The 12,306-nt window shown below is 33.8% G+C and overlaps 1 protein-coding gene across 1 annotated transcript; it reads left to right on the plus strand.

Annotated features, from left to right (window-relative positions):
* The first annotated feature begins 7,601 nt into the window (after nt 1-7,601).
* Nucleotides 7,602-12,221, plus strand: LOC132166657 (uncharacterized). Its single transcript, XM_059577508.1, has 6 exons — nt 7,602-7,939; nt 9,238-9,380; nt 10,324-10,467; nt 10,909-11,094; nt 11,461-11,585; nt 11,817-12,221. Exons 1-6 carry the CDS (start codon nt 7,726-7,728, stop codon nt 12,040-12,042), a joined length of 1,038 nt encoding a protein of 345 aa, XP_059433491.1. The 5' UTR covers nt 7,602-7,725; the 3' UTR covers nt 12,043-12,221.
* Nucleotides 12,222-12,306: the final 85 nt, after the last annotated feature.

The following is a 12,306-nucleotide window of genomic DNA, read 5'->3' on the forward strand; positions in this document are numbered from 1 at the left end:
TAAAAATAAATTCCTTAAGTAAAAACAAAGATTGATTGTTAAAGTGATGATAATAAAAGGTAGGGCTTTGATATCCACCACTAATTATATCTAGCTAATATAACAATATGCCGATGCTTTGATCATATTATACATACTTAATGTTTGCCAACCTAAATGTATGTGTGTCTACTCCCTAAACTATTGATTTTTCTAAGCAACGAATTAGGCATGCGTGTCTACTCTAATTCTTTTCTTTCTTAAAGGATTTAGTATGGGTGTCTACTAAGTTGTTCTTTAAGAAAGCATGAATCTGTGAAAATCGACAAACACATGAGGCCTAGGGCATGGGTGTTTACTCCCGGTTCCCCATGTTGATTAACCCAAGAACCCGGTGTTGATTTCTTTTATTATTTACATTAAACCTAGGACTCGATCATCCAAATTGATTTAATTAACTAGTCCATACCACATGCATATGTTGATCAGGCACACACATATGATGAATTCATGAAAGCAGGAATTAACCAAGTTAAATAGCATAACATAACCATCACAAAGACGCCAATATTGAAATATTAACTAAACATAACTAGGGCTTCAATCTAGCCCTACTAAATAAATTATTTACACATAAAATTAATGTTAAACATCTTAATAAAAGAAAAGAAAAGAATAAACCCAAGACTTGAACTTCAAGAGCTCATCTTCTTCTCCTTCTCAAGCGTTTTCTTTTTATTCTAAAGGCTTAAAAGTCTATTTATAGGCTTTAGAAGTCCTTGGAAAAGTAGTAAACCCTAGGGATTTCGTAGGGTTTCAATCCTATTACAATTGGGAGTTGAAAAACCCTAATATGGAAATAGGGACATCTTAGCCGCCACCTTGGTTTGTCTCCTGCGCACGGGTGCGCTCGATCGCAGCCCGTGTGCGCTCGATCCTTCTTCTGGCATGCACTCGATCCTTCTTCTGGCATGCGCTCGATCATTCCTGGCTTGCTTTGTGCTATGTCCTCTCGGGTACTGCGCTTGATCGTGGGTACCCTGCGATTGATCGCAATATCAGGAAGTTCCAACTTTTCCCATCTTCTCTCTTTATGCCCAAATCACCCAGTTTTACTTCATTTTCTTCCAAAAGCCTGTAAAAACATGAAAAACACAAAAATGAATTAAAATGGTCTAATTAACTAAAACCAAAGGATTAAAATATGCAAGTTAAGAGCTGAAAATATGAATATTTTAGCACTTATTGTAACGCCCCGATATTTGAACTAGCAAATATCGAAGTCGTGACGCTGCAACTTTAAAAAATACATTCTTACAGCGGAGTATGTATATTTTTTTCTTTTTCTATGACCTAGGAATAACTTACACAACATAGTTGAGCTGACTGAAATACCTCGAGGTGATATATTATTCAATAAAATAGAAACACGGTTTTCATTACAACATATGTATACACTAGGTGTACCAAATATATGCCACAGACGGCACCTAAATTAACATAGTAATATCTATTAAGTTTACACACATCACCATACATAATAAAAGCGATTAACATAAATGAGACTTGCTCCATAGAGTAAGCATAAATGCTACAGCAGATGGTCTATCAACCATCAAAACCAGTAAAAGGACCATCGTCCTCACTTTCTATCCCTGCATCAAGATCTATGTAAAGATGACGTTATCATATTTACATAGGCAAACAAGTGAGTAATCTATTTTCCTAGATATAAAGATTAAAAAGACTAGTTTGAACAAATAAGATTAAAGACTAAAATATATAATAATGAATGAGTTGTGAATGCAGCGTAATGACAGATTAGTTTGTGTTTTATGATAATCTTTCTTCAGACCTCTTCTCATGAGCTCTCAGCCCGCTTACGTCCGTTATGTCCCTCACACTTTAGAGGTTTACCTATTTGGTGCTGGCAACTACACCGTCCCAGCTTAGTTATATATTAGGCCTGTTGGACGGTTATATACCCTCATCCACTGAGATACCGACAGTTCCTCGCAGCAATCCACCCAGCTTGTTCTTAGGGTGGCTATCTTATCAGCCCATTTTATTAGACACATTATGCAGCAGTTGTATTGCAAAATTATATCAATAAGACAAAATAAGAATTCCTATAACAATAAAACAAAGCTAGTACTCAGTAAGTATATCTATACTTACTCTCCTTAGTGTAGTATTCTGCTCCACTTCTGCATATAATACATACATACAAACAATACTTAGTTCATTCTCCAATAATATCATTGTTTAAAGACCCTCATCTTTTTATATTTATTTATTATCCGTCACTTCATCTTTACTTACTCATTTTATTATATTAATCTAAGATAGTTACTTATAACAAGCTTTATGCCTGAATTCATTTTTGGTGACGAGGCTAATGGCCAGTATCACTAAATACAAACAAGTATTATAAATAATATATATAAAACATGACTCATATTTTGGAGATGAGACCAATGGTCCGTACCTACCAAAGTATGTATCAAAATTTAAATGACAATAAAAGAAATGACTGAATGTAAATACTGAATTCATATTTTGGGGATGACCGCCAAAAATATGAATTAAAATTTAAATGACATAAAAGAAATAACTGAATGTAAATAATGCATATTTCGGGGATGAGATCAAATGATCCTTACCACCAGAAATATGAACAGAAATTTAAATGACATAAAAGAAATAACTGAATGTAAATAATGCATATTTCGGGGATGACATCAAATGGTCCTTACCGCCAGAAATATGAACAGAAATTTAAATGACATAAAAGAAATGACTGAATGTAAATACTGTAAAGTAAATAATATATAGATAATATTATAAGTCCTTAATTGATTTTGTCCACTAACTCTTTATTATTAGTTCACTTGTATCCATTACTTTATTTTACATTATACGCTTATTGGGTCTTTAAACAATTAAATGAGGACAAGTAATAAAAGCAATAAATCATGATATTTATACAAGAAACACTTACCCAATAATCCTTTAGAAGTAAAACTCCACCAAATCTTCTCTAGGTAGCTAGTTTTAGAAAAACACTTGAACACTACTAGAAAGATCTAGGCTATATGGTATTTGACTAGAACTAAGTAAAATGAAAGGAGGAGCAAACAATTTTACTTGTTCTAAGATTGTAAAAACTTAAGTGAAAGTGAATTTAGCTAAGGCTCTATTTATAAGAGAATGAATGGTTAGGATTTATTTTTAAACCTTTGATCTAAGGGTCGAGATGGATTTAACCAAAAGAATGAACCTAGTCCATATTTCATGCTCTATACTAATTAGAATTTTCGTCCAAAATGAGGGCAGTGTATTCCGATCCATTTTTCAATGTCCAAACGTACTCCGATTGACATGAAATTTTGAGAGTAGATAGAGGACTCCGAGACAAACATTTTATATTTTTGGTTCGACTTCATCCGAGTTCGTTTAAGTCTATTTTTGGCTTACACAAAGTTTCCAATTCAACTTAGGCTTTAACTATTTTCATTCCCACTTGGCCACTTGCCATATTAAATCATTATAATCATGATATTTACTATAATCATCATTACTAGAAGACTTTAAGCTTTCAACAAAGGTGGCTAGCCTTGGTATCTTTCTTTAGCAGTTTTAATCTCATTTAGACAGTATGAAAATTAAGACACTGCTTTTTAGGCTAAAAATTGCAAAGCTTCAAATTAATTTATGACTTCGCTAAACACCAATATAAATAATTTATTCACTAGATTGGGTTTGATTATGCCCATAAACATATTAGTGAAGCTAAATTCTTAGAATTGAAGTAATATACATAAGAGGTCAAAAATCAATGTAATATATTTTTAACACTAAATAGTTATTTAATATCATTAATCCACATATCATTGTTCTAATTTATCGATTATATTTTTAATCTATTAATATTATTTAAATAAGAGTTTTAAAATCTAGGTCGTTACACTTATCATAACACTCGATTTATTTACAAGATAAAAGAAGAGAAATATCGGGATGTTACAAAAACTCTAGATGTTATTCTTAAAGATCTTGTAGACCCGTCATTTGCTATTCTAGTTGATGAATGCCATAATATATCTCTTAAAGAACAATTGGCAATCGTTTTGCGTTATGTAGATAAGCAGGGCGATGTAATTAAACGGTTTTTAGGCATTATATATGTCAGCAATACCACAGTTACAGTATTGAAGATGACAATTGAGTCAATAATTAGTAAGCATCATTTAAGTATTAGTAGATTGCGAGAATAAGAATACAATGGAGCTAGCAATATGCAAAGTGAGTTGAATGGACTTAAAACACTTATTTTAAATGATAACTCATCTGCCTATTATGTTCATTGCTTTGTACATCAATTTCTATTGACTTTCGTTGCTGTTGCTAAAAATCACATCCAAATTGCAACATTTTTTAGCTTGGTTAATAATATTTATAATGTTGTTGGAGCATTATACAAGCGTCATGACGCACTTCGAGAAAAACGAGATGTTGAAGTTGTAGAAGCATTACAAAATAATGAAATGTCTACTAGTACTGGCTTAAATCAATGAATTAATCTAAAGAGACCTAGAGATACGCATTGGAGTTCTCATTATGGTGTAGTTGTTAGCCTTATTCTCATGTTTTCTTCTATCATTGGTGCAGTTGAAAATATTATAGAATATGGTTGATATTCTGAACAAAGAGTAGAAGCAAATATACCAATTCAATCGCTCCGGACTTTTGAATTTACTTTCAATTTACATTTGATGAAAAGTATTGTGGGGATTACAAATGAGTTATCTCAAGTATTATAGCGAAAAAAATCAAGATATTTGAATGCAATGAAATTAGTTGAAGTTTCAAAGCAGCTTTTACAAGCTATGAGAGAAGATTGATGGAAAGTCTTTATGTAAAGAAGTTTTTGTATTTTGTAACAAAAACAAAATTGTTGTCCCAAATATGGATGACCTGTACCAACCTCGATCACGATGAAAAGCTCAAAATATGAAAAATTCACATCGTTATAGAGCTTTATTATTCTGTTATAGACATGCAACTCCAAGAACTTAACAGTTGCTTTAATTAGGCGAATTTTGAATTATTACTTTGTGTTGCGTGTTTGAGTCCATATGACTTGTTTGCTGCATTTAACGAAGAGAAATTACTTTGTCTTGCTCAATTTTATCCAAATGATTTTTTAGTAGTTTAACTTATCACATTGAACAACCAACTTGAAACATATATCATTGACATGCGTTCTAGTAATGAATTCACAACACTCAAAGGAATTGGACAGCTTGCTAAGAATATGATAGAGATGAAAAAAAATATCGTGTATCAATTGGTTTATTCATTGGTGACATTGTCATTGATTTTACCACTTGCGACATCAATTGTTGAAAAAGCCTTTTCAGCAATGAATATTGTTAAAAATCGTTTACGTAACAAAATGTGAGATCAGTAGATGAATGATTGTCTGGTCATGCACATTGAGAAGGATATATTCAAGACTATCAACAATGAATAAATCATGCATTGATTTCAAAGTATGAAGACTCGTTGAGGACAACTAAATAAATTAAGGCAAGGCATGACAAAATAAATTGTAAGTTACATAAAACAATAATTAAATTATACTAAATTATTTATTTATTTATAATTTTAAATTAATTTTTGTTCAACTTTAAAAGTTGGGTCTTAAATGGGTCTCCGTTGAGCCCCTATCATATCTATATCAAAAAATTCTTGACCCTCTTGACCTAAATTCCTAGCTCCGCCACTGGTCATGTCATATACCATAACTTGTCAGCTTGAAGACAAACAAGGGAGAAAATTTTTTTTTTTGCTTCTTGTCTTTTAAAAATGGTCCCTAAAAGCAATTTTATTTATTTATTTTTTTTCATTACATGATTTTTTTAAAAAAATTTTGGGGCATTGACCAAGACTAAACGCGTGAGTCATTTTTCGTGAAAAAAAAAAAAAAAAAAAAAAATTGGAAATGACTAACAAATGGGTCAAATTGTAATTTTTTAAAACTTTTTTAGAATATATTGCCAATTTTTAAACATTTGACGTAAAAGTAAAAATGTAGTAAAAATTGAAGGGATAAAGGGTATTTTTTTAGGAAGAAAAAGAGAAACGAGGAGAGTGTTGTAGAGGAAGACACAACAAGGGTTAAATACTAAAAAACCCATAGGGTTTGGACTCTTTATTTTTTGCCTCCAAGGGCTTGATTTGTATCACAAGAGGTAGATGTGGTTTTCATAAAAACGGAAAATGGTATCTCCGTTAAAATTTCGTCCGAAAACTTAACGGAAGGCCACGTCAGTACTAATCAAACGTTGACACATATCATGTAATTAATTTTTTTACAAAAAATATTAAAAATATTAAAAAAATTTACATTTTCATAGAAAAAAAAAATTGGGGCCATCCCCTTGGCCATTTGGGGTGGCCAACCACCCCCTTGGTGCAAAAGGGGTGGCCGAAACCACCCTTATGGAGCCAAGGGGGTGGTTGAACTGCCCCTAGTGCACCCCTTGCCACCCCCAATTCTCACTAGGGGTGGTTTCGGCCACCCCTGTGGCGCCAAGGAGTTGGCTCAACACCCCCCCCATTCGGCCAGATGGTGGTGGCCAGGCCACCCCATGGCCAAAAGGGGGTGGAAATGGCCAAGGGGGTCGCTATGGCCACCTCCAATTTTTTTTTTTTTTTTTGAAAAAATATATTTTTTTAATTTTTAAAAATAAAAAATAAAAAATTGATTACATGACACATGTCAACGTTTAATTGGTGCTGACGTGGCACTTCGTTAAGTTTTGGACAGAGTTTTAATGGAGATACCATTTTTGTCTTTATGAAAACCACATGTACCTTCTGTGATACAAATCAAATCATAGGGAGCAAAAAATAAATAGTCCAAACCCTATGAGGTTTTTAAGTATTTAACCCACACAACAATTGTGAACCCCTTTGACAAGCTTCTTTATTATTATTATTATTATTTTCAAAATAGTCAAACTTATTTTTTTACATTTCTAAACAACTTTTTTCATTTTTTTCTCACAAAAAAATTCAAAATTTTTTTCACCTCTATACCATATCAACCAATTTTTATTTTTCTCTAAAAAGAAAAATTCAAAACTTCTTTTTTTCTAATTACCAGATAAATCTTTTCACTTTTCTCTCAAAAAATTATATATATTCACTTTTAAATTACATTGATTGTTATTAATAAAAGTCACCTCACAATTAAAATGACAAAAAAAAAAAAAAAACTAAAAAACACCCCGCATTCCCCTTAAAAAAAAAAAGAAAAAAAACAGAATTTGCCAAATAATTTGTCAAACACACAAGTATATTTATTGCGCATTTGACCTACAATTTAAATCGTGTGGGAACACTCCCTCTTTGACGATTAAGCATAAGGGGGCCCGCCAACTGATCTGAACCAACATGATCCGACTAAAAAAACAAATTCACGTGTATGGTTGAGATTGGAGAGACCCAAGAAGTGAAACTTGGGAGAGACACCCATCATCTTTTGAATTAAAAAACCAAAAAAGGAAAAAATAAATAAATAAAAACAAGAAACAAGAAGGGAAAAAAAAAAAAAAAAAAAAAACGTACAAGAACTCCCTCTCTTGATTCATTGACATGAAATCAGGTCTTCAGAATTTCTTGTTTGGGAACCTGATTTCATATCATTAGAAGAAGAAAAAGGTTGAGGAGGAGAAGATGGGGTGCTCATTCTCTGGGTTGAATGCCCTGTACGACGCCGTTAACGGGGGAGGAGACGTGTGGATCAATGAGAACCGGTTCAGGATCTTGAGGCAGCTTGGGGAGGGCGGGTTCGCCTACGTTTACCTGGTCAAGGAGCTGCTCTCTGACTCCGCTTCGGCCTCTGCTGCTGGCTTGGCTAAGAAAGTCAAGGACCCCACCCATATCTCTGGTTTCATTCCTCTCTTCCTTCCTCTCTACGTTTCAATTTTTGGGATTTTGTGATCTCGGCCATTTAGGCGTGAATCTGAAATGGTCTTCTTTTTTGCTTCCATTAGCTCACTAGTGGTTTTGTTTTGGGATTTTGTGATCTGGGTCATCGCGTTATGAATCTGAATTGACGGTTTTTTCAGTGACTGAACTCACAACTGATTGACTCTCGCCATTCAATTGGATAATTTGAGTGAATTTCAATTTTGAAATATTGGCCTTTTGGAATTTCTGTTTGATGATCTAAAACAGTAATATGGGAATTATGTTGGAACTATTGCATTTTCTATGCTATTAGATCTTGGAATGTGGCACCCTTGCATTCTCATGTTTTCTAATTTTTCGGGTTGGCTGTTCTTGTTATTCTTCGTTATTTCTTTTATCTGTATTTGGGATTCTATGGTTGGTGTACATAATCAATATGTAATTTATGAAGCTTGGAAAGAGATTTGGCGGTATACTATTTTTATTCATATAATTTGATTATTTGTAATCGCGTTCTAAGAATTGTGCGGTTCTGGATTTATAGATGTGGCTACCTTCTCTTCTTTCTGAACTTTGTAGGCTTTGATTTTCGAGTGAAAATGAACTTAATCATTTTTGGATGCTTTCCTTTCAATCCATAAATACATACATTACATTAGATTTGGGATATGACGTTCTTGCTCTTTCTTTTTCTGTGTTGTCGATGTTCCAACTATGGGATGGGGTTTTTTATTTTTTATTTTATTTTTGACATGTCTGCACAAGAGGGGAGGGGGATTTGAACTAGTGACCCCCGCTTCATTAGGCATGGTCCTAGCTGATTGAGCTACCTCTTGGGGACAACTATGGGATGGGATTGTCGCTAGGTGAAGTCGGGTTATCGTAATAATCTCCATGTTGATTTAGATATGTTGGCATGTTAAGATTTAGATATGTTTGCATGTAAGTGTATGGGTTAAACTATGATGTAATGCAGCCCCATCAATGTTGACGGGTCCCACCTATTTCTTTCTGTATATATTGGTGAGAATGCTTGTTGATCAAAACCGTTAAAATAAATCTATAAGATAGACAATCTCTCAATTTAATTCGAACTAGTGGAGTCAAATAGTTTAATACTAGTGATAAGGCCCCATCAAGATTGACTGGGCAATACTCTATCATAGTTTATTTCATTTTTTCTTGTTCTTTTTTCTTTCTTTTTTTTTCGTCAGGCAGGTTATTGCAAAATATATTTTTTCCAATTTCTATTTTATTATTATTTTTTTGGGGCAGATGATGGCACTTATGCAATGAAAAAGGTTCTTATTCAGAATACTGAACAGTTGGAGTTGGTCAGAGAGGAGATCCGTGTTTCATCGCTATTCAGCCATCCGAATCTACTTCCACTTCTTGATCATGCTATCATTTCTGTTAAGGTAATTACTTGGAATGGTTGTTCATACCTATTGTCTTAGTTATTATTTGTAATTTTATAAATAAAAGTTTGGACAGATACACTGAGAGAAACGGTATATGACTGTTGCTTTGGGTAGAATGCTCTAGTATAAAACTAGTAATGGTTCAGTTTGGCTTTGACATTGGTCCTTGAGCTGCAAGAAATTGGAACGTGTTTAAATTTAAGGAAACATTGTAATGCTTTGGCAGTTATTAGTCCTGGAGTTGCATATTTATATATATTTTAATCTCATGGGCATGGATGATTATAGTGTGCTTAGACAAGTTTTTTAAGTTTTAAACTGCTATCTAGATTTACCATTTGGTAGAGAGAGCCACCTGAGCATTTCAATTAAAACAGGATCTATAGTTTTTAAGTTTCAAACTGCTATCTAGATTATGGGCAGTTATTTCATTTCCTAACAAGTGCTGCTAAAATTTTATGCGATTCAAATCTAAAGCAAGAGCTATTCTACCTATAATTGATCGGTAATGCTCATGCTTCAGTATGTTCTAATAGATATCATGCTAATCCTCTATTTTAGTATGTCATGATCAGTACAGTAACATACCATGTTACGAAGTTGCTACATATCCCGTAAACTTTTGCTCATATAAGATTTTGTTGTTACTTTTTTAATAATTGGAACTTGGAGTTAATCTGGCATATTTGGAAGATTAACCTAACTTAATGAGCACTTTGTTTCTCATCTTTGGGTCAATGTTTATCTAAGTAGTGTTGTTACCTGCTTCATTGAGAAATGATACATGGTTTATTTATATAATTTTTCTTCGTTTGTGGTTACTTTTGGGGGGGTGGAAGGGGGAGGGGGGAGGACTAGCCATTGTCCAATATTCTTCATATGCAATTCCATTTCTGTTCTAAATATCGTATTTGTCTTAAATTATACTATTCGATCACAGCCTACACAAGAAGGAACTAGGAACCATGAAGCATACTTGTTGTTTCCAGTTCATTTGGATGGAACGTTACTGGACAATTCCAAAGCCATGAAAGCTAAAAAGGAGGTTTTTTCTACCTCAAATGTTCTTCATATATTTCGGCAGGTGAATAAAATTACTTCTTTCTTTTATTTCTCCCCCTACTTCACTTAATACTGTTCCTACTACAATTCAATTTTCTTAGCTCAAGAGAATTTGTTTTCCATGGAATGTGTATTTGGAAAAGAAAATAAAAACATGATACTGCCTAAGGTATCCATCTTATCAATGCCATGTTTTCCATCTTCTTTCAGACATCTTCTAACACCATGGTGGCAATTATTGAAATTTGGTTATTTTCTATTTGAGAGTCGCATTTGGTAGTTTTCTGCTCAAGGTAGATATTTAAGAAATATGGATGTTTTCTCTTAGAGGCATTTATGAATTTTATGTTTTCTCTTTATAGTTTACATATGTAGTGTTTTTGGATATATTGATGTCATAAATTGCGTCTGAATTTGCTTAAATGCGTCACTAGGATTTTAACTAAGAAATTCAATTTCACAGCTTTGTGCAGGACTCAAGCATATGCACAATTTAGATCCTCCATATGCACATAATGATGTCAAACCTGGTAATGTTCTTATAACTCACAGGAAAGGACAACCACCTCTTGCCATATTAATGGACTTTGGCAGTGCTCGACCTGCAAGGAGGCAAATTCGTTCTCGTTCAGAGGCGCTACAGTTGCAGGTGCTTGTTTTGTCACTTTCTTCTTTCTTTTTTTAATAATCATGATGCTTAAGTTCATTTTTTCGAGCATTACTTGTAAATTTGACAATAAACTTCATATATGGACACTTGCATATGTGTGTGTTTTGTAGTTTATATCATTTCATCAAGAGAAACATTTTGCCTTACAGATTAAGTCCTTCACTCTTGATTTCTAATGTCTTGAAAATTTATTGCATATTCTGTACCCTTGTTATGACAGTGCCAGCCTGTTGGACCTTTGCTGTTATAATTAAAACTTATCTGTATAATTGAGCACAATTTTCGCCCCAATCAACCCTTGGATTCTCTACTACGCTAATGGCGATTTCATTGCTTGTCGTGTAGGAATGGGCATCTGAGCATTGTTCGGCTCCTTTTCGAGCTCCTGAGTTGTGGGATTGCCCCAGCCATGCAGACATTGATGAGAGAACTGATATTTGGTCATTAGGATGCACTTTGTATGCAATAATGTGAGGACCATTCCTTTTTTGCTGTGATTACTATTACTCGATATCTGATTTTGAGCAGCTTTTTTATTATACATTGTGTCATTACTGGGAACTTGTTGAACTGTTTGAGCTCTATTTAGGGATCTCAAAGGCTTTTTTTTAATTATCCTGTCAAAGCAAAGCTACATTTGCTAAGCAACTTCGGTATATAGAAATTGTAGCCGTTTGTGATGGCTGAGTGATTATTTACAGGTATGGGATATCTCCATTTGAATATGCGCTTGGAGAATCTGGAGGAAGCCTACAGTTGGCCATTGTAAATGCACAGGTAAAGTGGCCGGTTGGACCTAAGGCTCAATATCCAGAAGCTCTTCACCAGTTTGTGACGTGGATGCTTCAGCCCCAGGCCGCTGTCCGCCCTCGCATAGATGACATCATAATTCATGTCGACAAGTTGATTGCAAAGTTCTCTAATTGAGACAATAATAACATTGGAGTGTGATTTATGGGTGGTTGACTATGCAAATATCTGCAGATTGGATTATTATTATTATTGTTTCTTCAAAATGATAATGGCAACTAAAAGAAATAGCAATTAATGTCAATGTTACACAGATTACCATTTTGGCTTTGATTTTATTGTATTCTTCTGTCACAGCCATCTAGTAGTGCTCTATCTCTTCTTCTTCTTCACTCTTGCAATGTACTAAAGTGCTACTCCCCCCCCTTTCCCATTGATTAC

The sequence above is a fragment of the Corylus avellana genome, chromosome ca11 (genome assembly GCF_901000735.1).
Source record: "Corylus avellana chromosome ca11, CavTom2PMs-1.0".
NCBI lineage: Eukaryota > Viridiplantae > Streptophyta > Magnoliopsida > Fagales > Betulaceae > Corylus > Corylus avellana.

Bases quoted from the DNA above. Each gene is read 5' to 3' on its own strand.
- LOC132166657 (XM_059577508.1), top strand. From the start codon at position 7,726: ATGGGGTGCTCATTCTCTGGGTTGAATGCCCTGTACGACGCCGTTAAC. The intron at 7,940-9,237 runs GTTTCATTCCTC...TTTTTGGGGCAG, and splicing joins GGACCCCACCCATATCTCTG to ATGATGGCACTTATGCAATG. The intron at 11,095-11,460 runs GTGCTTGTTTTG...CTTGTCGTGTAG, and splicing joins CAGAGGCGCTACAGTTGCAG to GAATGGGCATCTGAGCATTG.